This window comes from Filicampus tigris, chromosome 2 (genome assembly GCF_054856515.1).
Source record: "Filicampus tigris isolate MCC_2025a chromosome 2, RoL_Ftig_1.0, whole genome shotgun sequence".
NCBI classification, from domain to species: Eukaryota; Metazoa; Chordata; class Actinopteri; order Syngnathiformes; family Syngnathidae; genus Filicampus; species Filicampus tigris.
Window position 1 is genome coordinate 4144729 of NC_141218.1, and position 27854 is coordinate 4172582.

Genomic DNA, 27854 nt, shown 5'->3' on the forward strand with positions numbered 1-27854 from the left:
GGGGGGGGGGGCCTCCGGCTGAAAGTTGAGACTGCCGTGCATGCAGATGCGTCCGGTTTCACATCGACGAGCAACTTGAGCCCGGGAGCTCATTCAATTCGCCGACATTATCTTCTTAGCGTCACTTGACGGATTCGGTGTTATGACATCACGCCTTGGCACCTAACGCGGTCGCGGTCCGCCAAAGTGGGCTGACCAAAAGAAAAGCCGACTGTCCTTACCGCATGATTTGGAAGCGAAAATGACGTTTTCCGTCAAGGCAACGTGACGCCGTGGGGAAAGCAGCTGTGTGACAGCACGCCAGGCATTATCAGAGCGCCTGTGCCTATGCATCGTCTTGTCCCTGATTTGTTCAACCACGGCGTGCTGGCCTCATCAGTTTGTGGCTAATCCCTGCAGCGGCGTCTTGGACATCCGCGCGGCCGTGTACATGCACGTCGCTACACCGGCTCTCTAAAATCCTCTTCAAATTAAAACGAAGGCAAAAAATAGGATGATTGAGGTAGGTTACAATGACAATGTCTTCGTCCGGTAATCCGTCGGAACCATTTCGCCCTGTCATCAATAATAGCCATGGGATCATATATACTCTTAAAACTGCTGGGTTAAAATGAACCCATGTTGGGTGAAATATCTAACCCAGGGCTGGGTCCAAAAGGCATCAAGCCAATGCTGGATTTGTTATACCCGTGCATTGGGTTGAGGATTTGACCCAGCACTTTTTTGCTTCAACTTTGGTGACACAACAAAATTTTGCCCAAAGTTTGGCTCACCTGACTCCTAGGTGAATATATTTAATCCAACCTTGGGTAAAAGTAACCTGCTCAAAATCCACAGCTACACTCTAAAAATAGTTTGGTAAAAAAAAAAAAAGACCTAATTATGCACTCTAAAAACAGTTGGGTTGAAAATATCCCACTTTGGGTCAATTTGACCTTTCTAGGTTGTTTTTGCAGAAAATTACCACCAAAATAGGTCGGATAGTACAAAACAACACCCAAAAAATGAGGCTGTTTTGTGCAAAATAAAGAGAAGAAGGTGGGTCAGATTGACCCAATTAGTCAGTTTTTTACCAAAATTGGATTATTTTTTAGCTTTTAGAGTGTCGTTCAAAAGAGGACCGTCAAATGCTTAGGTCAATTTGACTGAACTTTTCGGGTTGTTTGCACAAAACGACCCAGAAAGTTGGGTCAAATTGACCCAAATAAAAATTTGGTCCCAAATTGGGTTACTCGGGTTACCCAACTGATTTTAGACTGTACCCAATGAGTGGGTTAGGAAAACAACACAGTATGTTTCTAGTGTGGAAAATTGCATGTACAATTGCATGTAAAATGCCATATGTTAAAATTCACTTGGCCATTTCTTTTTTTTAATCATTCAAATTTGTCAGGGTTGTGAACAACACTTCTCTGTGCTGTGTTTATTTTCACAGGGATTTTTTTTTTTTTTTTTTTTATAATATCAAGAAGAGCAGCTATGAGTCCATTACACCCCCCCTCGATGATAAAATAAGATAAGACAAGATATGTGCTCGCCGGTTAGTTCCAGGAGTCCTCTCGTTGCAGGAGAAGGTTACGCAAGACTTCGTCCAGGTGGGGCGAGAGTTGCTGATGTACTCGCATCTGCAGAGGTCACATGTGCCATCCCCAAAGCCCACAGGCCTGAGGAGGGACATCAATCACAACAGACCTTGGACGCACGCGTCCGCAAGAAGGCCACGGGACCACGATGGCGACCCTTCCTACACTCCAGCAGCCCGTGGATAAACTACAGCGTCATATGCGGTGATGTCGGTAACGCGTAACTCCAAAATATGCCCACTAACAACTAATCTACCATGTTACTTTTTCCAGTCAAATAATCAGACTACAGTTACTCTTCAAAGATCACAAAACATTACTACGCAAAATATATTTACTTGAACTTGACATCGTAGTATCTTTCCCCATCAAAAGCAGTTGCAGTGAACCGCCTCTAGGTTGCAGCAGTGAGAAAGAATGGACAAGCATTGACCACTCACATGTCCGCACCATGCCACACAAACAGCGATGGAGGAAGCAGGGACATTAACGTTTTCAAGATGGAAATACCGTCTCTATTTTCTGTGCTGTCAACAGGGTGTTATCTAACTTCAATAACACTATTGAAAAAATCTATACATATGGGTACAGCACATTCAAGCTTAAGAGAAAATCCCAAAAGATTGTGTGACCGCAGGAGGTGCTCAGATTGAATTGTTGAATTTATAAAAAATATACATTATAAATGTTGAATTTTTTTTATTTTATTTAAACATTTATTCATATTAAGTGAAGTCTAGAAAGGTTTTTTTTCAATGGAAAAAAAAAAATCGCCCATTTATGTTAAATTTGTTATGTTGTTATCCTTTCAGCTTGTCCCCTCAGGGGTCGCCACAGCGAATCAAGCGCCCGCACGATTCGCATCATTGATTTGGCAAAGCATTTTACGCCGGATGCCCTTCCTGACGCAACCCTATTAGCAGGGCACACACACAGACACCATCACTGAGCGGCAATCGATCCCACGCTGCCCGCACACAACTCGGGCGCGTGTACCACTACACTATCAGTGACCATTTATGTTAAATTAGTCAATTCAGAAAATACTTTTTGGAATTAAAAGTTATTATGGTAAGGTCAAAAATGTTCAAAAAAAATCATTTAAATAATTACAAACTTTATTCTTAAACATCACTGTTAAAAATGCAATTCCAATTAAGTGGCAAAACCGGGCGTCATTTTTATGTTAAGCAGGGTTGTCGGTATCTGTTGAATGTAACTATCAAAGTCACTTGTAATCTAATATAGTTACTTTTAAGTAATCAAGTCATCAGGAAAGTAACTAAGTTACTTTTTGAAGCAAGCTATAAAGTAACAAAGTGACTTTTTTCAAGGTAACTGCGGCAACACAGATCTAATGCTCTAATTATTTGATTTTTGTTTGTCAGCAGGATTATGCAGAAACGGCTTAACCAAACTCGACTGAGCTTGTCTGAAGCCGCCGCCAGAGAAGTAGTTGTGATGTTTTTGTTCCCTTATAAAGTAAATAATACCTGAATGGTAATGAAAATCCAGGTCTACACAGGAGGTGGTGCTGATCCAAATGAGCCTTCTTTGCGCCACATCATTTCAAAGCAAATGTAAAAATGGAAGCCGCCAAGCTGTGCGATCACACCTCTTTGCATTTTGCAGCTCGCTGTATTAGTCGCGTGTCGCGCATGTGGCATCCCGCTGCCACGCGTTCATACATTTATGCAGGGTTTAATTAAATCTACACGCCCGCGGCAAACAATCACACAGGAGCGCGGCAAGAAGGATGGCCATTTTATTCTGCGTTAGCCAAAAGGTTAGGCCGACAAAAAGAAAAGGTGCAAAGAGGAACGAGGGAGAACAAAGACACTGGCCCTGATGACCTCCCAGTCCGGGCAACATGGCTGCCACCGGTGGCGTACGTGCGCGACGGTTTGCCATGACTTGAAGATTGGACAGCTGGCAAAGCGCAAAAGCAGAAATATGAACAAGCCAGGCAATAATGCTAATGATTAAAAATGTGTTTTTGACTCCAACGTGCGGCGTCATAAAAAAAACAAAAAAAAAACAGATGCGCCTCGCTCCTGCGCGCTGGCTGCCACAGCTGCCGCGCTCCGCTTGAAGAATGCAAAGTGGAGAGGCTCGCCGCGGAGATTTATGGCGGCATAATGGCGTGCACATCCGAGCGAGCGTCATTATCGGCAAAGTGGAAAATAATTGGGGGTGATTTGAGGCTCCCCTCGTTAGCCTTTATTTCCTCCAGACTGGCCACAACATTAGGTACACCTGCGCAGTCTGATGACTAAAAGCGCTTTCAAGGAGGCACAACAAGAGGGTCCGCTGACTGGGCTGAAACCGCACCCCGCTCAACTGTCAATCAAATACGAACGGGAAAAATGGACGCTACTTCGTTTAGCATCTTTCAACACATTCAGGTGACCAGTGATGCCGGCAATGTGTTACCCAACAATGGCTTCTATTTTGAGTAACTAGCAACACCGAGTTGGCAAATATCTTATATAATCAAATATCTTATTTTAATGTGGAAGTCAACCCAAACATATTTTTTTCAAGAATGTGTTCTATGTAGGCCCATTAGTTGAAACAAGGCATTCTGATCAATATTGCATTTGTGGAATAAGAGTTAATCCACCCATATTTAGCCATCTCTGGGGGCGGCCATTTTGTCACTTCTGTCGACTGAAAATGACATCACAACTGCTCACAACGACCAATCACGGCTGACCTGTTTTCTGAAGCTGTCCCGTGATTGGTCATTAGCTGAGCCCTGGGTTGTTGTGATGTCATTTTCAGTCAACAGAAATGACAGAATGGCCGCCCCGTGAGATGGCGAAAAACGGGTGGATTTTGCTGCTTCACTCACAAAATATGTTTGGGTTGATTTCCCCTTTAAAAGTATGGATCTTTAGAGAAAGCAAAAGCAGACCATTATCTAACTTAGTCACTTTTAAAACCAAGTATGTGGTTAGGTAACGAGTTACTTTTTCAAGGTAATTGTGGCAAGAATATATCCCACTGGGTCGTTGTGCTGCGACGACGAGGCGCTCTAAAGCTGCCATGCTAGCAGAACTTCCTATCCAAATGTCTGAATGCAACCTACAGGGTCTTCAATGGAACTGCAGTGTTATTCCCGATAACAAGAGCATTCGAATGAGCCACGTTCACAGGGCGTTACAGGGAAGGGGGCCACAGTAACCAATAGCGACTTCTGTGTGTTCATCGCAGGATTTGGTGCACACGGATGACCACACGGAAAACAAACAGCAACTAGATTAGATATTGACTGGGAAGTCGATCACTACATTCAGCTGCCAAACGGGACTGTAGCGCAGAGCCGCCGGTCAGCCTCGGGTGCTCACTTTCCACGCGGGCTTTACGGGGTAGATCAGCTGTCAATCACGCCATGTGCAAGAGACTGCCTCCTGGCTCGCCGATGTGTCATCCCGCAGTAACAATTGCCAATGCCTGCCTTCCGTGTTTAACTCTGCAGTGTGGAAGTGAGTTTGACTGAGATCATGTTGATCGCAGGACCAACCAACCTACCTGCCTGCCTACCAAGAAATAGTTCACCAGGTCATCGCGCAATACCATTGCAAAGTGTACGTATATAGATAAGAGCCAGTTTAAGCGCAACTTTGACATGTCTGCCATCTAGTGGTGATTGGTGTTGTTGCAACTTCAAACTACAGTCCATCCCTGCATATTTGCATATTTGGCATCCGCAGATTTCCTTTTTTCTTTTTCCCCTCCCATTTTTTTCTTATTTAGGATTTTTTCCAATTTTCTGGGAGTTTCCCCCATTTAACCGTTTATTGAGGAAAGTCTATATTGCCTATTTTTTTAAGAATATTTGGGTTTGTAAATAAAAAACAAAATCAAACAATAATAAAAAACCTAAAAAAACAACAACAAAAAAAGTGGAAAATGAATCAATGGGCCACTCAAGTGTGTGGTCGCATGTGGCCCATTCCTGATCAAATGATTAAAATCGTTAAGGTTTGGCTTTAAACAAAACAACAAAGTCAACCGTGTTGAAAAAAATGCCCCCCCCCCCCCCCCCCCCCCCCCCAAAAAAAAACCTAGCCCCAAGGAGAATATTCTTCTTCCGAATAATAATAAGCACTTTTCCCGCTCCAATCTGCCGGCCGCACTTCTTCCTACATCCTGCTTTTCTCCTCGGCGGCTCACGGAAAGCTAATCTCAATTTGTTTCACTGCGATATGGCGCCGCGGCCCCAGTGTGGAAGCGGCCCCATTCTTTCCAGGTTTGTCCTTGCTGGCTGCCAGCCGCCTTGCTCGCCCCCTCGCTCTATCTCTCTCGTTTTGGCCGACTTAGTGGGCCGCTCCATAGGCGGCGAGGTGGTGCTAAGCTGCCCCGCTCCAACCCCACCCCTCAGTGTTCCAGGCAGCAGAGATCCACTGCAAAAAAAGGGCGTTTATTTTTTAAATTTTTTTTGGAGTTGGGGGGGGGCAGATGAGTTGGGGTGCAATTGAGAAACAATGAAGCCTTCAAAACAAAGCCAGAATAATCACTGAGCACCGTGCCTTCTTTTCTAATATCTCTGTCGGGTGTGATTTTCGGTAACGACAGGCGACACGAGCAACATTTGCTGCGTGAGCTTGATGTACGTTAACAAACACATTTGGAGTGACATCGGCCTCCCAAGTTGGAAAGCGACTGCTGCTCGAAATAACCGAAGCAGAAACACACATCTCCTCCACCTCCTCCTTTCGTTTCCTCTTATGTCGTACTCTCTTCGCCGGGACGTTCCCGTCTCTGGTCATGATGTCAGAATCTACTCGTCTGTTTCTTTTTTCAACTCGCATCAAGTCTGTGTTGACCTCCTGCATGTCCCTTCATGTCGCATCAATAGGGCAGCACACACACACACACGCGCGCACACACAGAGCGCACGGAGGTAAGCGTTATAAATCCCGATTTGGCCCTCGCACTTTCCACTCTGACAAAGACAACATTCTTGTTCATTATGGTTTTGTTGGCAGTTTGCGAAGCGCAAGTGTGTCCGACGTTCATTTGGCTCCGTCATGCGTTTTCCGCAGGCTTGTACTTGTCTTGTTGCGCAGCGAGACGAATGACACACAAGCGTTTTAATGGACTCTCCGGATGACAGTGTGTGAGTGTGTGTGTGTGTGCCGACGCTATCTGCACACAGCAGCAAATCAGACCGGGAGGGTGAAGGGCTGGGCGCTGTTGGATTTTCACAAACAGAAAATGTGGTCTCGTTGCGCCGCGAGAACGCAGACGCGCGCCCCCTGCCGACATCACGGCCACCGTTTAACGCAGCCACCCGGCCGATTGAATGTAGTTGTCCGCCAATTTTAGCGTCCGCACTCGGCATCCGAGTTCAGACACTTTTTTTACCTTCACGATCCCAATGTTGATTTTGCGCCAACAGAGGAACATGCAAAGATGGGATGGTGAACCGGCCACAGTTTCATTCAAAATCGTATGACATTGGGAGAAGGGAAACGAAAATCTGTTGTCAAGTTGGGCAGAGTGACATTGTAAAAATTAAAAAAAAAAAAAAAGGGCGACTTTCATTCCAGTGTATGGAATCTGTATTCATCTATAAAATATGATGATGTTCACTGCTCACCAAAAATCATGGCAGGCAGCTCGGCGAGCGCTTTTGAACTGATCATATGGTCCGAAATGGACTGAGGAACAAGGATAAATAAATACGTAAATAAAAACAAAACCAATGTCGGGTTTTTAGTATAAAAGTGGGTTCTCCAGACGGCAGGAAGGTTTTTATTTTTTATTTTTCCCAGAGTAAATCTTGAGACACTTTCAAAACGTCGACGCATATCCGGAAATTTCTTTCCTTATCAAAGCGACGAAAACATGTTTGTTGCATGATGTCTCCCAATAAAAAAAATGACCGCAATGTGTTGGACAGCTGCGGAAACCTTTTGTCCCCCCAAAAAATCCGACCTTAGCTGTTATGCTGCACGCAACTTGAATACAAAAGTGACGTCAGCCCCGAGCGCACTGTCAATTTTTTTTGTTCGTTAATTTTAGTCAGCTACCTTTCAATTCAGTAGTTTGAATTATCTTTTGTTTGTAACTGCTTTGAAATGTTGTACCAATAATTTTTGCAAAGCACATTGAGTTACCTTGCAGACGAAATGTGCTGTATGAATAAAGCTACCTTGCCTTGCCTCACCTGTTGCTTTGGCATGCACGAGTGCCTGCGAATACCTTGGGGAAAAAAACGGTCAAAAGGTTTGGAGATGCGGGGGTCACGGCGGCAATGACTTTTTAGTGAGAGAGAGTAAAAGAGAGGGGGGGGGGGGTGGGGGGGTCCGTCTCTCAGTCTTTCCCTCTCTCTCATTCTGAGGTCCCATTCACCAGAGCCACCCAGAAGCAGATCAGACTTCCAGTCCGCTGTATATACTGCATACCTGCCAGCTAGCCCCTCCCTCTGCTCCTTCCCCCTCCCCCCCCCCCCTCCCTCTCTGTGTCTCATTCCACTCATTCATCCCCCCCCCCCCCCGTTCCGCCAGCTGCAAGGCAGCGAGCGTGGCTGAAGGACACGGCGCTCCGCTCGCACTCGGCGGAGGGACTCGGAGAGAGCTTGATCCGACATGGGGGGGTAGATCGCATCAGCGCTGCTCTTCCCAAGCCCTTCGTCTGGCTCCCACGCTTTGAATGTCACCTCTGGGAGGACGCTCGGATGGAGCGCTCCCACGTCCGCTCACTTGCCCGCTCAGGAACGCAGGACGGCACGAAGGACTCGGAAAGAGGGAGTAAGTCAGACGGCTTCCTCCTTTTGAGCTGATACCTCAGGTCGGATCTGCTCGTGCACTTCTTGGACTTACGCCGTCATTGTGTCGAACGGCGACGGCGGGGCAGTCGACAGTCACCAGTGACGGATTCCACAATTTGGGCGAATGGTGGAGTCAAACTTCGCCGGAGCCCAAGGGGACAGGGGCTGGATTGGAGTGGAACTCATCTATTTGTTTGGATGAGAACATGACCCGTCCGAAGAAAAGAACGCAGACGAATCCGTTCAGGGCTCGCCAGATTAGGAACTTCAACAAGCCTCCGTTTCAGTTGTGTGGTTTTTGAGGGTACACTCCTTCTTGCCTTTCATCCATTTTCCTCCAGCTCATCAAGTCAAGACCACCGTAGCGCCGCCCCGTCGCCCTGGGTGAACGGACAGGGGGGGTGGCCCACGGTACCCCCCAACATCCGGGCGCCACCGGGCTGCCAGCGGGGCCTGTGCTGGCAAGATGGCCGCCCTTGCCAGCTCCCTCATTCGGCAGCGTCGGGAGGTCAAGGACCCCCAGACCAACCGTCAGATTGCCAGCAAGCGGAAGCCGTGCCCGAAAAGCAACAAGTCGCTCTGCCAGAAGCAAATCCTCATTTTGATATCCAAGGTCCGATTATGCGGCACCCGAGGGAGAAAAATGGAAAAAAGACCAGGTGAGCTCCACTTTGTTAGATCTTCTCCTCCTCTGACGGTTTCTGACAGCGGGACGCTGATGGTCCCAGGCCAGAATTCAAATTAATCCTGAGTGCAGAGGACAGCCATGCTGTAATTTCCAGACCAGATCTTAATCCCAATCTGGGAATCCTTCCAGCCTGTCTTTCCATTGGCTGCACACAAACCAGAATGGGATTGTTTCCAATCTAGTCTGCAAATCCACTTTCCCAACTTGTGTTTTGTATGCTTTGCATGCCGGTTGGTTCAGCTCAAAAATAAAGCGATATCATGAAAATTGCGTTTATGGGAGGTGAGTAAAACGTGACCACGGGCGCCTCCTTCGATGGCTTGCGTACTACTTTTGCAGCCCTTGAGGCAGGTTGCACGTCATCTGTACTTGTCTTGGACGTTAGCATGCTAATTGCACAATTAGCCACTCTGCCTTATTGAGGTAAATGCCACATTTTGCTCATCGTCAACATCCTCCTCAGAGTCATTTGATTTGGACCAGACCATGGACTAAAGGAGCAGATTATGATTATGCAGATTATGCAGATAAAGGAGGATTATGTTATGAGTTCGAAAAAAGAAAAAAAAAAATCACTGAGGTAGACACAAGAAGACGATTTGTGGCCACGAAGCGGTTCTGGCTACGTACTGGACAGTTGTGAAAACAAAGTGAGCGCACCTTCTCTCAGCTACAGTAAAATAGAGGCGAAGATCAGATCTTAGGTGACACAATGGATGGGAATGGGCGATGACTGAATTTTATTTCAGGCTGGCGAAGAGTTACAAAGTCATTCTGAATGGAATCGTTATTACCGAAAAGGCTTTAAATGTTGCTTTCCCAGCGGATGACTTTGAATATTAAACCCACACATTTTCCGTGCTCACAAATTGTGTCTATATCGTGATTATCGTTCTTCGTCTCTATCAGTGAAATATTTGACGGGACTTTTTCAAGCGTGTCTGCGCAAGGCGTGCAGTGACTGCGTTTGTTATGCGGACGCGTTTATGTGCAAAGTTGGCAACGAGGGGCAACCTCCAACAGCAAAGCAGCATCTGCCACGCCGGCGGTGACTGGCTTGTGTGATTACAGTCGTAAAACATGTGGGACAGGTCGCAGCGGTGCTGGGAAAGCGGCGACATCCGGCCATTGTTGCGGGCAACGGTGCTCTCGGCGCTTTTCAACACGCTTATGGATTTATTATGCTAATGGCGGGACCCGAGCGAGGAGGCTGGGGTTAGAGAGCCATTATCGGCTTGACCGTTTCACTGACGGGGTCCGTGTTAAGTACCACGTATGGCGATGCGCATCTTCATCATTCTCTCAAGGAGGGCCGCGCATGCACGCGGGGCGACACAGTGGCCCTTTTTCAAGGCTTCACGGCGGCTTGGTGACACCTGAAACAATGCGTGTGTCATCTGCTGTTTCTAATATTTGGGTTGAGCTGCGCGGCGGTGTCATCACGCAGCCAAGGCCGTCCGCCTCTGCGTCACTGCCGCGGAAAGTTTGGCCAGCCGTTGTTTCGCCGAAGGCCGTTTCAGGTTGTTGGCGGGCGCGCACGCGCCAGCGAGCGCGCGTGTTCTCCGAAAGCAAGGGAGGGCAAACTTTTGTGCTCAAGGAAAGGCATTCGATTTTCAGGCCACCTCAAAGCATAGATGAGGTAAAAAAATAAAATAAAATGAAGAGTTAGGGTTAAACTGTGGATGTAAAATATGTCAATTATAACCTACTTATAAATGATAAAACTGCCGGGTTAAAAATATTAAAAATATTTGGTTACTTTTAACTCATCTTGGTTATTCTTAACCTAGTTTGGTGTATATATTTTTAAAGAAAGAAAAATAATCATCAATCCATTTTTACATAGCCTAACTAAAAACATATTACAATTTTAGAAATTACAAACATTTTTCCCATCATTATTATGAGGTAAAGGAATACAAAATCAAGTAAAAATGTATCAATTATTAACATCTGTTAGATTTTATATGAATGCATTTATTTGTTTATTATTTATTTATCTTAACAAAATCAATTAAACTTAATTTTATTAATTTGTAAAAATCCAAATGCACTTTAATTGTATTTTCTATCTATAATTTATTATTGTTATTATTATCATTTAAATTAAACCAATTACAAGTAATATAAAAACAAAAAATGATTAATATCTACCAGTATATTTTTTTAGATTACATGTTTTTAACTCACTATGAATTCAACCTAATCCTTTTACTGACTTAATTCAAACTCTCTGTTCTATAAACAAATTTAATTGTGACTAACCCATATTTTAATCAAATAAATCAAACATTTCACGAAAATGTTTTCTGTTCTCATCATTTCCCAGCACTCAATTCTGTCATTCTTGGAATGGGACCCCGATTTGAAGACAAACTGGCGAATTGAATGCCACAGCCCTCTTAAGAACGTATCTGCTGGGTGGGCTTTTTGGTACTTTGCCCCCTTCACATTCAGAGCCCTGTGAGTGACGGATGGCGTGTGCGTGGGCCATGTGCTCGTGTGGCCCAGCCTGACCCACATACCTCCTCTCATTACGCAAGCAACCACATCCAAACCGTGCAATCCGCGAGCCCACTCGTCTTATCCCAAGGTCGACTCGACCTGCGCGGCCTCCCAAATGAAGCCCCACCGCCCGCCCGCCGAAGGCAAAACACGCATTCGACATTCCGATGAGCGCACGCATCCACGCAAACGAACGCATCAGCAGATTGATGTGCTTACGCAAACAAACGATGGGATGCCATGATAATTGCGGGAGCGGGTGCACGGGGGAGATAATGTCGCCCCTCCCGTGCGCGCGCGATACTATCTAATGAGGACGTTAAGCCCCCTATTGGGTATCAAAGCCAAACCGAAATAGCTTGTGTTGTCCTCTGGAGTCACAGTGCAACCGTAGCCTCGAGGATAGCGGCTCCGGTTCCTATCCGAGCCGGACCGGGCCGGGCCCGGTCGCTTCGTCCCTGCCCGCTTCGCGATTCATCATCTGTCGTTAACACACACCGATGTGTCGATAATTTGGAGAGCACACATTGAAGCGGGCATATTTAGTGGCTCTATGGACCGGCCCGCTGGACAGGACCGGAGCAGGCAGCAAGCGGCCCCCCTTTATTAGCTTCTCTTCTCAAGGGCGTCGGGCCTTCCGCCCACCCCGCCGTGTTTTCTCGCCATATCAACTCATTTTGGGCATTAGATTGCGCAGCCATTGTGCTGCCGCGTTACATCATGACGGGCGGCGCCGTTGTGAGAAAGAGCGTGTCGTGACATCCAGTGCGAAAACACAATGGCCACTGACTTGTGTAACAGACTCGGCCACCGTGTTGAAAGCTGCGGTTGATGCGAATATTTAGCGTCGGTGATGATGAACGTGCCTCCCCCACCACCGTCTTCTGGCTTATTGATTGATGGTTTGTTTTGCCGCAGAGCGTTTTGAGAGAAGCGGCCGGGGAGTGTATCAATCATCGTTATCAGATCAAGTATTTTTGCTACTTTTCCACAAAGTACCACAAACTTTTGTGCCAGGATCTTTCACTTGCAAAAGACGGAGTGCACTTCAGACCCCGGCAGCAAACCTCACAATGTCCGGCCGCCATCAATTCACATTGGTTTCCTCGCAGTGGAAGGACGATATCAGTTGGTGGCGCCGATGCGCCACGAAGCTGGTGTGCAAATCGTCGGTCGACCGCACAAGAAGTAGAACAAGAAAGGACAATCAGTACATTCGGTACCGTTGTGTTTTCAGCTTACCTTGAGGTTTAGTCTTTGCAGTTTCGGTGTATCGCAGATTTTTAAATTGTACATATTTCAATTTATATCGCAGATTTTCTCTAACCGGCCCACTCTACAACAAGGTTACTAGAGTTGGGAATTTTAATAAAAATTTGCAGTCCGCTTATCGCCTTCCGCCTCCAGCCGCGGTAGCATTCCGCCGTCTGTCTATCCGCGATTTTGTCCAGTCGGACCAAATAGAAATGGCCTATAGGCCGCTCCAGCTACCATTTTTTTAAACCGCAAAAATAGACGATTACATAGTCTGAAAAAAATGGGCCTGCGACTATGCTTAACCTGACTATTTTTTTTAAGTTTCCCATCTATCGTTTATGGCGTCCGTCATAGGCGGATAGGCGGACTGGACCGGTCCGTCACATAGGCGGAATGCCCAGCCCAGGTTACTATAATTACTATAATTAACAAAAAGTAACAAAATAACGACATAACAATAACTACAATTGTAAAAACACTTTCGTCAAAGGAAAATGAAAATGCTTTAAAAAAAATAAAACAACAACTGAAACCATATCTTACATTCTTTAACTAAAACTAACTATTATTATAATGAAAATGTCCTTTGTTTTCATCTTTGTCAATTAATAACACGCATAAGCTTCCGGGGTTCATTTCGGTATTGCTGTTCGGTTCAGGGATGGACAGTTGTCGGCCCATGGACTGCATGTGGCCCGTGAACACAGTCTGAGTGGCCCCTTGATTTATGAAAAAAAACAACAATAAAAAAACGTTGTGTTTTTTTTAAATCTGTGAATATGCATGTGCCGAACTGCAAATATGCAGGAGTCGACTGTAATTTTAAGTTCCAATATCACCATCATCACTAGACGTCAGACATGTCTTAGTTTCGCTTACCCTTATATGTTGTTTTCTTGTTCAGTACTTTTGTGCCATCCTTGAATGGTAATTTTTATGCAAAAGAGCCCTTTTACTGGGGGGAATTTTGTTGTTGTTGTTGTTGTGGTTTGTTTCAAACCCTTTGCTGTTGTGTTAGGATAGTTGATATTTTTTTTGAAAAAGTCCATTAAAAAATGAGACACATTAAGAGTATGTGTTTTACATTTTTAAAATAGCACTTTTGTCATTTGTCATCTGATTAGAAAGTGCGTGGTCCTCTGTGGCCCCCACCAGTAGCACAACCCCCCCCCCCCCCCTCCCCTCCAGCATTTAATATGCCCATCCCTGGTCTGGTGCACACAAAAAAAAAAAACAATACATATCCAGTCGAATGTGCAAAAATCCAGGCATTTGACGATTCCAATATTGCAGGCGGCAGAGATATTGCACAGTGTAAACGTGTCGTGATGACCTGGTAAACCATTTCTCGGTCGCATTAACTCATCAGTATGGGCTGTTTTTAACCCTTTTTGGCTCAAAATCTTGACCTGATGTTTTGGGTCAAATCCTCAACCAAATTTTTGGGTGTAAACAACCCAGTATTGACTCGGTTCTTTTTGGACCCAGCACTGAGTTAACTATTCCACCCAATCTGCGTTAATTTCGCACCAACAATTTTAAGACAGTTGAACTGCCCCCATCTGGGATCCCACGCGATCCCGGGCATCATGGTCCCGTCAAACAATTGCTGACAGTTCCGGTTCAGGATAGTGAAGCATGAGCATTTTATATGCATTCAATTTGCCGCGTGGTTTGCGTGCAGAAGCGAGCGAGACGTGGGTCACATGGCGATGCCGCTTTGGTGACGCGCGTATGTGTCAACACGCACCGGGTGGTCGTGAGCGTGACTTTGTCCCTGACCAGCCTGACACTGTCCAACTCATTAAGTCATATGTCATCTATGTCCACTTGAGTGAGTGTTTACCTCTCGCACAAAAACACACATGCTGCGCCGTCACTCGTTATACACAAATGCGTGCGTGCCTTCCTGCCTGTGTGCGTGTTCATTTACTTTGATCACGCAAGACTGTGGCACCCAAGGGTGGTGTCGGATTCGCTGACAGCCGGCGCTCTCTGACTGATACCCGAATGGATGGCAGCGTTTGAGAAGGTGATTACAAAAGACAACGGAAGAAAAGCCAGTTGGATTCCAGTTGGATTGCGCCATCTTTAGCCAATTGCTGTCCTGCTTTTCCTGATCAGCCTTCCACTTTGATGACTTTCCTTCCCCTTGTCTTCCTTCCCTGTGGAACAGTTCAACATGCACGCGTGCATCTGTGCACTTAAAGCGCGGCTGCCAAGTGAATACATGCATCGCGCTGAATAATGGAGGCCCGCTGTAGGCATGTGTGTGCTTTAAATGTGTATCAATGTGGATCCGGGTCCTTGGTCTATTAGTTGAGGATAGGAATGGGCACGCGCATGTAAGTGCATTTTAAAGGAAAAACTGCACAAAACGCTGTACAATGAATATTTATCGCTGGGTTCCAGACCGACCTGCAATAGGTGATAATTCGCAATACACAGAGCTCGGATTAAAAAAAAAATCTTTATAAATCTTAATAGTTGTCACCCTGTGCAAAAATGCAGACAGGCAATATAACAATACTCAGAGGCATATATTCTTTATCCTCCGCGAAAAACAACCAATATTGTTCCACATTATTGTGTCACTGAGTAGTGGTGACTTTTTTGCATGATTGTATTACACTGCCCCCGGGTGGCCAAAATGGGAACACCAGAAGGAGCAGCACAATGCCTTGAAATGAAGCATTAAATCAAATGTATAAACGGATTTTTGTTTTTAATCATGTACAATATCATAGAATTCCATTTTCCTTATTTTAAAAACACATTACAAACATTTTGTTTTTTGGGGGGTTCTATTTTGACCAAGCTTGCTTTTGCAAGTAACCCACAAAACATGTCCATTTTTTTTTACTGAAAAGCAGCATTTTCTGGACCACAAAAACGAAACTCACTAAATTGTCGTGAGGACAAATTGTGCCCCGGGGTGAGCGAGCGCACAGGTGCGTGACACGTCCTTCACTTGACAGACTGCGCCAGCCGTCTGAGGGCGCGCACACACGCACACGCACGCAGGAAAGATCTGCAACTTCTCTCGCTCAGAAGTTGCCTTGCGTGCAGATGAGAGCGAGAGAAGGCGGTAGAACTTCTTCCAAAACTGGGGCCTCCGCCATTAAATTATCCATCATGCAATTAGACCCGGCGAGGGGAAAAAAGAAGACGCCGCTCATTAAGCTCTGCGTTGGTGAGGAAGCTTAACTTTGAGCTCTTTTTTTCAAAACCCGATCATGTGATGACGTCACAATCTCTCGACTGAGGCCCTTCCAACGCATTTTTATTTGCGTAGCACGCTTTTCTTAAAATCAAACCAGGAGGTATTTTCATGCCAGATGGGAGAATTGAGGCTGCTCCAAAAGGGCAAAGCGAGAGGGAGCTGCTGCGAGGCCCCTCGGGAACATTGGGTCATGAAGGACAGCCCTTCCCTGAAATGTATCATCATTATTTTTTCAAGCGTTTCGGCTTTATTGGCCGTTTTGAAGTGGGACGCGACAGGCTGCCCCCAGCCCAGCCGAGCGCTCGGGTGCTGACATTCAGCAAAGGTCTCGTGGGCGGCTAGAAAATAAAACAGCCCACATCTGCACACCGCCCTTTGATTCACGCTCCGTGCATAAATGGAAATATTAACATATATATATTCACGTTGAGTGCGTTTCACATGATGTGCATGAGGACATGCACGGGCGGAGGGGAGGGGGAAAGCATTAAATTCTCATTATGAAACTCAGCAATCGTAAAGCTATTTAGCGCATTTTTTTTACGTTATCACAGGCGGGCGGCACTCCAACCTAAAACACATTTTCTCTTGATTAAGTTTGCCGTTCATTCTAAGAGCGACACCTCCGTGGTCACGCGGAAAATAGCTGAAGTATTGAGCCCAGAATCTCAGGACCGATATTCTCCGCAGCGCTGACCTTAGCCACCGAGAGGGACGTGGCGACGTCCGAGGTGGCAAGGAAAGGAGATCCTTCTTGGCGAGATGGGCCGATAGCGAAGAGCAAGCGCGAGCTAAAAGCCGCCCCAAAGTCGCGAGGAGGAGATGGCGGCGATAGGGAGACACCAGGAGTTAGCAGGCCAAGGGAGGAGGTAAACATTCAGGGAGGGATGGCGCCAAAGGATGGAGAGAGCAAAAGCAAGGGAGACGCAAAGGAAATCGAATGTACAGCCGGACGAAAAGTCATGATTGATGTGTGTGGTTTCTGGCATGCGCCTCCTTGCGCGGCTGCGCAGGACGCCCTGGCTGGAGCTGGCGGCGACACGGTACAAAATAAATATATATTTTTTTAAATGCTATGTGAAATGGTTGCATTGTGGAATGCAATGTTTGTATGGAGAATTTGCACCCTCTGAAGGAGAGATCCTGGTAGTGCACGCTGCACTTTAGTGCTTTACTTAAAGGGATGCTTTGGTAATTTTGCAATTTTCCATCAATAAATAGTCGATATTTTGTCCATGACGAATTTGATGCCTTCATTATTTTTCATGTTCGATTAACACCTGTAAAAACGCATTTTGCTGTCGACTGAAAATGTCATCACATGTTGAAGGCTCAGGTAACAGCCAATCACAGCTCTGCTTGTGAATGTGTATTCTAACTCTGGTTATGGCCACCTAATAACAGGCTAAAGTTCATTTTTTTAAATTTCATAGTGTTTCAATGAGTGCCCTATAAAGGGTTAAATAAAAGTAAACAAGTACAGACGCTGAAATGCAAAAGTGAAAATGAATTTTTACTGTCACTTGTTAAAAATACCAGTTTTGATAACCAAGCACTACAATTTTTGTTTTTCAATTACCTTGCATTAGTGATCTCACTGAAACTGAAAAAAAAAAAAAAAAAAAAATCTCATCACTCGACTCACCTTTTGTTATAAAATTACGTGTTGTCATCCGCAGAGCTGGAAACAAAAATAACGAGAGTACTTTGACATACAGTAAGTGAGTGTAAGTATTTGCACTTCACTTTAAACTTGTGTCCAATATTACATAAGAAGGAAGCGATGTTACGGCTACATCTCAATGTGACTGGAACACTCAGGCTTGAGACACAGCGGCTTCAAATATTAACTAACTCTCTCAACAACACACGCGTGTGCACACTCCCACCCTCGGGGTCATGTTGTGGTTTCCTGCGGAAGTAAACATGTAAGATTAATGTCATTGGAGGGAAGGCGGGGAATACCCGCGTAAGTCTATGGCAAGGACGGGATGGGGACGCCTTGGCGCTGACGTCCGATTGCGGCTGAGCAAGGTTTGCGTGCGGTAACACTCGGGAAGAGTTTGCTGGCACGCCGCCGAGGGGGAACATCGATCCTGACTGTGCGTGCAGGACTGGAGTTGTGGACAAGTGCGCACAAGAGGTGCGAGGGGGACATTTGAACAGTGATGAAACTAACGCGTTACTCTAATAGAACTTTTTTTTTTTTTTTTTTACAGTAACGACTAATGTAACACATTACTTTTTGAGACTTTCCTGTGATTAAGGGCTATAGAAATAAATTTGACTTGACCTCATAATTACCTCACGGGCGCAGCAGCGGGTGACATTTGACAGCACTCGAGTCGGAATCACATATTCTTCAATCACCGTTTTCCCTCACATGTATACGTGGAGCAAAATTAATGATTAACAAATAAACAAATACAGGAGGTGACCCCATGCGTTGATAAAGACACACAGCAAACAACGGTACGTTATAGAATACATACAGAAGGGGAACTACAGCGTACACGGCTTGAAGTGAAGCATTCTGGGACTTAACGATTTGCATTCCCATCTGAGGGAGTGACGTCACGTATGCTCCCGTGTCACGTTTCGACCACATGAAAAATAACAACGGAGGAAAGGAAAATATGAAGGTACGTTGCACACTGTGTGCTGGTGACAAAGTGTTATCTAGCTTCAAAAACGATACCAGTACATCAAATTGAAGAAAAAAACAAAATGATTGCAGCATATTCAATCTTAAAGAGAAAGACCCACAAGGCTGTGTGACTTCATGAAATATATATGTTTCATCATTATACATCCAAACACTGTACATTATAAGTGTGAAGTTTGCCATTACAATTAAAAATGTGAGACCAAAACAGACTGCTTTTAAAAGAAACATATGTTCAGTGAGGTCTAAAAAAAATATTTTATTACTTTATGAAATACAATGACTTATTTATTAAAATAAAAACAACAAATTATTCATGTTAAGTCAAAAAATGGTGTCTTTAGCTTATTTTTAATTTAAAATAAAACTTTATTCTCAAAGCGGCACTTCCAATTAATTATTAGCATTGGCATTTTTATGTTAGGCGGGGTTGTCTGCATCTAATGAATTTAACAAAAGTAACTTGTAATCTAACTTAGTTACTTTTAAAGTGAAGTCATCAGTAACTTAACTAAGTAACATTTAAAGTCACATAATTAGTAGATTTACTAAGTTACTTTTTGAAAATAACTGCAGCAACACTGCATTTGTATTGCATTGATTGCGATAAATAGTGTTAGTGAATAGTAAATTTAAATTCTGAATTCTTGGAAATTTGTCGCAGCAATTGTTCATTTTAAGAAGGGACTTTAAGGGGAAAAAATGTTATTAAACCTCATTTAGCAAGAAACATGAGGCAGCCATGCCATTCGCTTTAATGGGCCACAAAAAGCGATGAGGCGGGCCAGACCTGCCCCCGCGGCCCTCGCGTTTGACACCAATGCAGTGCTGCATGGATTTAAATGAAGCTGCTTCACACTGGAGGAGAAATTCTCTGCAAATCAGTTTAATTAAAGAGTAGTGATGCATGAGATTGCACTGGGAGCCTATGGTGCAAAGGATATGATTACACAGGCAGGCACACACAGATTGGGGAGACAAAAAAGAAACATGCCAGAAGATTCTGCAGCGAGATTTTTCTTGCGGGAGGTAGGAGAAATGAAAGGTTGTTTCCCTGCCGTTGCCCCACCTGGAACCAGGTGGCGTTAAGCAGCTAATTAATACGGTCAAGCGGCAACACGTATCCTATTATGAACCGGGTTGTAGACTTGGAGGACGAACCCCAATCAGAAAAAAAAAAGTGGTTTTAGCCTATGGTATTGATTTGAACTCAAACAACAAATCACGATAACGCTTGTTAGGGACTTCATTGCATCTTCCGCCGAGTGAAAATGACTTCAAGCACGTCTACCCATGGAACTAATAGCTTAATTAAAAAAAAAAAAAGACAACAACAGTGCATCCATGTTGAACAGGATCCCATTCTCCCTGCTTGGGAAGTACTGAGGAAATGCTAGGCGCTGAGCTAACGGCTAGCTACCACGGCTCCACTGAGTCACTAATTCGCGCCTCCACTGTGGCAAATAAGTTTCACTTCTGACAAGTATTGTTATACTAAAAGAAGATGAGGAGTAGGAAAAAAAAAAAATATATATATATATATATATCTATATATATATATATATATATATATAGATATATATATATATATAACAGGGGAAGACGGAAAAGCCATGCTAACTGATAAGCAAACACGAAATATAGAGCAGTGAAACCATTTTAGTACGCATATACGAAAGGTGGAGGGTATCCAACTATGAACAACAAATTAGCAGGTAAATTAAGTGTGACATAATAAAGCTGTTGTTTTTTTTTCACCCCAAAAAAATGCATTCCTAGTTTCGCGTGCTCCAATTTTCCATTTATGCAAATCAAGGATGCCATAATCTGAGGGTCACAAGTGAAGCCATTAGAACATGAAAAATTAATGAAGAGAAAGCGAGAGACGACGAAAAAAGAAGACAAATTAAGACAAATGAGCCCCAAATCCTAATCACGCAATCTAATATGTGCGCAGTAAAGCAAAGCGGGGCGATGAGACGCTTCCGCGCGCGACACGGCTGACATTTCCGTGGGTTTGACTGATGTATTGCGGCACATCACTCATCAGAAACGGCCGGTTGGGGCCGGTGTTCACTTTGCAAATGAAAGTGATGAAAGTGATATGACCTGCGGCAAAAAATAACAACAACAACAAAACGACAAAAAGTTCTCGTTAGGCATGCCTTAATTGCCTCATTTGGGAGAGAGGAGAGAAAGTGTCGCCTCTTTTTTTGTGACGACTCCTGACACTCGTTAAGACTGCATTCTCGGTCTCCTGCGTGTGTGTGTGTGTGTGTGTGTGTGTGTGTGTGTGTGTGCAGCCTGATTAGCATTGTGCCCCATGTTCCACTGCTGTGGCCTTCTGAGAGAGGCTATGACAGAGCGAGCATGCAGAAGAATGAGAGAGAGAGAGAGAGAGACATGAAGGAGGAAGAAGTGCTGGCTCAGCATTGTGCCATGCAGGGAAGGAAGGAGAGCAGAGGTGGGAGGTGAGCGACGCTGTACACTCGGCGGACAACACATTAGGTACAACCGCACGTCTCATTAGCCCCATCCCGAGAGCTCTTCATATCATCGCTGTCGGGTGGAATCATTGCGTCGAAATTAAAAATACAAAATGTCATCTAATCAAAAATCATGTTCGATGACTAAAACAATTGCAGGGACATCTTGACCAGATCGAAAACTTTTGATACTTGACAAAAGCAAAAGGCCGTGGCGACATCGTCTTCCCAAATGCTTTCTGGAAGGTCTAAAAGCCACGAGTGACGCAAGAAATAAAACAATGGGCTGACTATGCAGTGTCATAAATCTTTGCGCATTTATCTTCGTTGCTGACCAGTTCCTTCCATTTGTGACAAAACAGGCTGCTTCAAATCTAATCAAACTTATTTTCAGTGTTTGTCTCAACAACGTCCAGGCTTTCAAGCTTGAAGCAACATAATGCCGCACAGCTCCTGCAGAGTGAGGGAAGAGGTGGCGTTATGACATTTTTCAGACAGGTGATCGATTTGATCTTAAACTTTTTCACGACTTGACGCGGCGACGTGGCTTACGATATCAACTTGTGAAAACCATCAACTTGACCGGAGACTATGTGTCTCTTGTTTTGTTGGACAAACGTTTGACATTATCCTGTTGGCTCATTTGCAGCACCAGGTGGGCGTTAGTGGAAGCACTCTATAACGGTTTAGATCGTATTTGGCAGGCGGGTCCTTTTCTGTTAGCCTTGGTTGCTCTAAGTCCCACTCTGTCCTACTGTCGTATGGTGTTCCACAGGGTTCCATTTTGGGGGCCCTGCTGTTTTCATTGTATTTGCTGCCCCTGGATTACATTTTAAGAAAGTAACGTATTTCTTTGCACTGTTAGGCAGATGACAGTCAGATCTACTGTATCTCCTGCTAAGCAAAAAGAACACGTTCTCTTTTGCCCTGTCCGGAGGAAATCAAGGCTTGGGTGGCACTAAACTTGTTGAACCTCAATTAAAAGTTTGGTCCCAGTGGTCCTTGTACATCTCACCCTGTTAACTTGGGCCCCTTGATGTCTTATCACAAATCAACAGTCTCAAATTTGGGTTTGGACAGTGATTTTAAATTGGACTGGCAAATTAGAGCTGTTGTTAAATCCACCTTTTTTATCTCAGGCAGCTGGCTAGGGTAAAGTGTCTCCTTTCTGAACAACATTTTGAAACTTTAATCCATGCCTTCATTACATCTCGGCTGGATTACTGTAATGCACTTTATTTTGGAGTCAGCCAGTCATCCAAACTGGAGCCCGTAGAAGGGAGCACATAATTCCAATGCTGGCCTCCCTTCACTGGCTCCCTTGTAACATTTTAGCATTCATTCTAAGATGATTTTAAAAATCTTTAAATCTTAAATGTTCTCACCCCACCTTACCCTTCGGAGCTCCTAGACCACTACGTGCCGGTGCCTCAGGTCAGAGGACAAAGTGGAGCCTCAGAAAGCTTGGAGCTTCTTCCGTTGCCAGTCCCTCTTTAGCCTGACCTCCCATTAAGGCCCTGATAGTCCAAACCGACGTCGGAGGTCGTGAAGCGTCGTGGCATCTGAATGCGCCGTCTGTTTGGCGTAGTGGCCAAAGTCATAGTGTCGTAACCCGTCTGTAAGCGTCTTCGGGCGTTTACGCATGTTGAATCGCCATCGCCAGTCTTGACATTTAGTCACTCTGATTGGCTGTTAGCTAGCAAATCAGCGCGCGGAGCACCAACGGCAAGTGACAAGTGCGGAAAAACAGTGGGCGCGCCACCGCTGCCTTAATCTTCTTACAAGTACAAGAGCGAGGGTTGACAGCGTAAGAATTTCACAATACCGTGTCAAGAACGTGATGGTTTACTTCGCGTGCGAGTTAGAATATAGCTGAATGCATTGTCTACGTTTTTATAATCCGGCCCGGGCCAACAGCTTTCCGGTTGGAGTTTTCTAACCATGAGAAATGGTGACTACCGCCGCCGATGGTATGGAAGGGCATGACATCTTATGCATGTGCAGAAGGTACTTTAATGGTCAGCGGTGTATTCCTGACAGCGTGACGTGCCGACAGCCGGCCGGACGCCACAAGGGGTAAAGCGTCTGTCACTGTTGGCCAGCGTCTTTTTGGTCTACCGAGGCCTTTAAACGTTTGGCAACAGCCGTCTCTGCCCATCTTTCAAACTCACATTGGTTGCGTTGAGTGTTTCTGCGGAAATTCGTCAAGACCTAATGCCCAGTGGGTTAAAAGTCCACACGATGCTGCAACCTTCCCGGTCTAGTACGACATATGCGAGTTCTGTCTGCATGGTTATTTCGCCACTTTATCTCCGTCACTTGTGCTTGTGAGTGATGGTGTCATACGCTTCAAATGTCATCTGGAGAGCATCTATAGACGGGAAATTGGTTTGTATTTGCCCCTTAATGGCTCTTGGGAGAATATTGCCATCCATCTTGGTAGAAGCCTGCACTTAGCATGAAGAGGAGACGTACAACACTGCATTAAACAGCTGAAAGATGGAGGCTCGCAAAGGAGGTGGGGCAAAAAAGCGATACAGAAAGGAGAGGGGCGAGAAAACTGTGTGTGGGTGGGAATTGTGGTTCCTGTTCATTGACTCCTTTGAGCGTTACAACGGCGAGGTGATCGATCTCCCCGCACCGCTTTCATCATCGCCTCCCTCTCGGACCTCCTCGACCTTCATCGCCCTTCGCATCCTCATCCTTTGGCTCCTTGCCGCCTTCTTCAGATATCATCTCCTTCCCTTCGCCCTGCATTCCGTACTTATCTAATCACATGCAACCTTCCCAAATCCATTTCTATACGATTTCCACATATCTGCTTCCTCTGAAGCAAATGGCCGCTCTTCAACTTGATTGATGGGAAACCTCTCCAGCCCGGCACTTGGCTGGAAGGGTCGATCTTGACGTGGCATCATCGTGGAGCGCCAACTCGTTTGACAAGGAAGCACGAATGTCGAGCTCTGCGCTATGGAAGCCATTTTGGTGGCGCTCACAACTTTTGCTCATGGCGACTGATGACAAATGCGTCTGAAAAATGATGACCCCGGCTCCAGAACCCAGTTCGGGTGGCGTCGCACTTGCCTTGAGAAGGCGATTTACACAAACTCTGTCTCTCAGCCCCTCCTGCCCCCACTGCCGTCACCAACGCCGTCTTGGCTCCTCACTTGACGTACGCTTTTGTCTTCTCTCTCTCATCCCGTTTTCTATGTCGCTCTTCATCCCGTCTGCTTATCTTCCTCCCCACATGCACTCTGTGGCGCTTTCGTCTCCAGCGGCTTCTTTTGTCCCTCAGACTCGATCATTAGGCCCTTTTTTGTTTTAAGCTTTATATCATTCCCTCTTAGAGTACAGTTTGACCTCATCGTCTGTATGCTTGTCTTCACCTTTTCAGGAGTTTTTTTTTTTTTTTTAAATTTAAGCAAGAGTCCATTCACATTTAGACATTTGCTTGAAGTGCCCATTCATTTAGCAGTTCTTGACACTCAGCTTTTGAGTAAGCTCTCAGCACTGATCAGCAGAAGTGGGAGTAAGTCACACTCACACGTCTCAAGTCTCAAACTGCAAGTTTCCGTTTCGGATGCGGTCAAACAATCCCTCGTGTAAGCCAAATACATTTGCGAAAAAACATGGGCAACCTGCAGCTTGCTTTGACAGATTCGCTTTTTCAACTGATATTCCAATTGGAAAGTGATTCAAACCTTAGGTTTGGACCGAAACCAGGTCATGTGACTCGGTTGACCCTGTGTTTGCAGCTCAAATCGCGTCACGTTTGGAATGCAGAACCTTCCGTAACACAAAGAAATGTTTTTAAGTGCGGCCTTGCAAGCGCGCCGACAGATGAAGATGCAATGGAAATCAAAAAGAAGTGCTTCTCGTTAAATGTGATCATCGTAATCCTATTAGATAAATAACAACATGCTCATAGCCTCCGGGCAGCGTGCAAGCAGCTCGGCTCATTATTTATTTCTTTTCGACATTTTTAGATGTCAACTTTACCTGCTAAACAGTTATTTTTTTGCTAAAGTTGGCTTTAATGGAGTTCATGCGATGGTTGCGTTCATGCCTTTATACTTTTTCTAATTATTCTCAAGGTGCAAACTTTGGCTGCACTTCATCACCTTCATCCCTATTGATCCTCCAAAAAGCGTTAAGAGGGAGGGGCTCATTTGAGCGGGCAACGAGGAGGAGAAGCCGTTTATTTTGATGGATCCGTCGGGATCACGCTCACTCTTTTTGCCGTCAAAATTATTCCGAAAGATGCCAAAGCCTCTACCTTGCATTCAGTGTTCCGTCAACATCCCTTCACATGTTCCACGTCCAATACAAGGGATGTTATTACTGCATCAAGTGTTTACCATTTGACGCCATAAATGCTGAGAGTTGAAATACTAGCAGTTGTAAAATCCATACTGTATATCCACAGATTAATAGCCCGGGGCCTCTCGTGCTTATGGTGAGAGAGAGAGAGAGAGAGAGAGAGAGAGAGAGAGAGAGAGAGAGAGAGAGAGAGAGAGAATATTGGAGTCAGTAGGGAGTAACAAGCTTGTTAAGTGTGGAAAAGAGGCAGGAAATGGTTGTTGAAAGTGGCGCGTGGTTGCAGTCAAGCAGGATTTCCCCCAAAAGTGCTTCAATGGCAAACGATGTTGACCTTTGCGGCGGCGGCGGCACCGAAAGAAGGCGGATGGCCGGGTGTGACTTTTAAACAATAGGGAACATCAAAAGCACGTGTAGCCTTCTGCATCCTGGCCAGTGTAAATTAAAGCTGCCGCGGTGAGTTACCACTTGACAAAAGTCGGCGGTGCTTTGTCTCCAGCTGTCAGTCGGTGCCAACAACAACAACAACAACAACAACAACAACAACAACATGTCAGGCGCTGACTGAGGAGGTTGCGTTGCGATATGCATACTGAACGCACAAATGGGAAGGGTCGGGTCGGCCTATGCTGCGGGGAGACGTCAGCTCTGCGCTTGCCACACTAAGCACATTGTTGTGGAAAGCAATTCATGTTGTTTATCATGAGTTTATCCTTTTAAAGGACTTTTACGTATGTGGATTTTGGCAACAAATCAGGCAGGCAAAACGCACATTTCTCAATCCATTGTCAGTGAAATGAAGGACGTCCCAAAAGTTGCTTGCTTTTTTTGTTTCGCTTCAGGTATCATTTGGACAGATGTGAGGCCATCAGCATTTGGCAAGTTGGGCTTTGCTGTTTTTGTCAGCTTTGCAAAATTGCTGCCTGGGAAAATGTTCAGTCCAGTGCAGCCCCCCTGGAGGGACTTTACCTGGCTTTACACAAACGCCTGCTCTAGGAGAGTTTTTTGTTCCTTAGTGGTGGTAGCACTATGGATGAACGATTTATTGTTTTGGCACTGAAATCATGATCTCAGACAATGTGATTTCATGATCGTCAAAGCTACGTTTTTTTGAAAAGCGCAGAAGTGGCATGCTACTGATGGACAGGTCAGACTCACCAAGCAGCTGCACGTCACGTTGTCAGCCATCCCTCCGGAAGTCCTTGCTTTCCCGGCTGCTCGCGAATGCTAGGCGCTAGGCTAACTTGCTCTGCGCAATGTCTATAGGAGCCACGTGGTCCGGATCCACTCCTCTGCTATTCGCGGACATTTAAGCTATAATTAGCTTATAAGTAGCGCTGTCGCTAAAGATGAGCAAGGAGTCGCTAAGCATGCGACGACGAATAATGAGAGAACATGAGAAGATGAAGACGCTAATGCTAGTTGCTAAAGTGAAATGCAAAGGCAGGAAAGACTAGAATAAGAGCTTAGAGGTACAATTAATTTACAATTAATTACAATTCATAAGTATCTTGAGGTAAAATAAGACAACAGCTACATAGTTAGCAGTGCACACGCTCACACAAATATGTCCATTCTGATTTTGACACTTTTACACTCATCATTACTGTGAAGGGATTCAATTCATAACCATGATATGAATTTCAGGCCAAAACGCTCGGCCCTGAGTCACCGCTTGGAGCAGTTGTTTTGTCTCTAACAAAAATATGGGATTATTTTTCTTTTACATGTAATCTTACATTCATGTACAAAGAACTTGTACATTAAATTAATACAAAATAACTGCATATCTATGACCACAAGCAGTTGGTCTCGCATTCTAAAAACGGTGGACTTCTTCCCTCACAAAGTCTCTTCAGTGTCCTTGCACTAGGAGAGTAATAGCTTTTATTGTTTCCATGGTATAATGTAATTTTATGTCATTCTGTAAATGTTACTGTACAAGGTGACATTGCACTCATTTGAAGAAAATCGTGAAATGAATCGAAATCACAATATCGTTCGGAAAACTCCCAATTCAATCCTTTCCTAAAATCGTTCAGGCCGAGGTAATGGTACGCTTTCTGTTGCGTGATTTTGCCAAGGACAGATCTGATCCAGAATCGTATTCATTTTGGACGGATTTGCCCTTTGAGATGCTGAAGCACAAGTACAGTATGACTGTAAATTCTAAAGGTCAATAACTGGCTCCTCCCACCGCTTGGGGGTACACCAAGGCAGATGTGCTAATCGGCACATGGCCCGATGTGTGGTTTGCGGCTTAATTTGGGATTAACACTCGGGATATTACAGATTAACACACTCCAGTTTGACCTTCTGTGTCCGGCCAGCCAACCACGGATGGATGAG

General features: G+C 45.1%; 1 protein-coding gene across 1 annotated transcript in view; it reads left to right on the forward strand.

The window, feature by feature from the left end:
• The first annotated feature begins 8095 nt into the window (after positions 1 to 8095).
• fgf11a (fibroblast growth factor 11a) overlaps positions 8096 to 27854 on the forward strand; it is a 34827-nt gene continuing 15068 nt past the window's right edge. Inside the window, exon 1 of the mRNA XM_086024062.1 lies at positions 8096 to 9023. Within this exon, the coding sequence (XP_085880188.1) occupies positions 8831 to 9023 (193 nt within the window). The 5' untranslated portion in view covers positions 8096 to 8830. The remainder of the gene's footprint in view (positions 9024 to 27854) is intronic.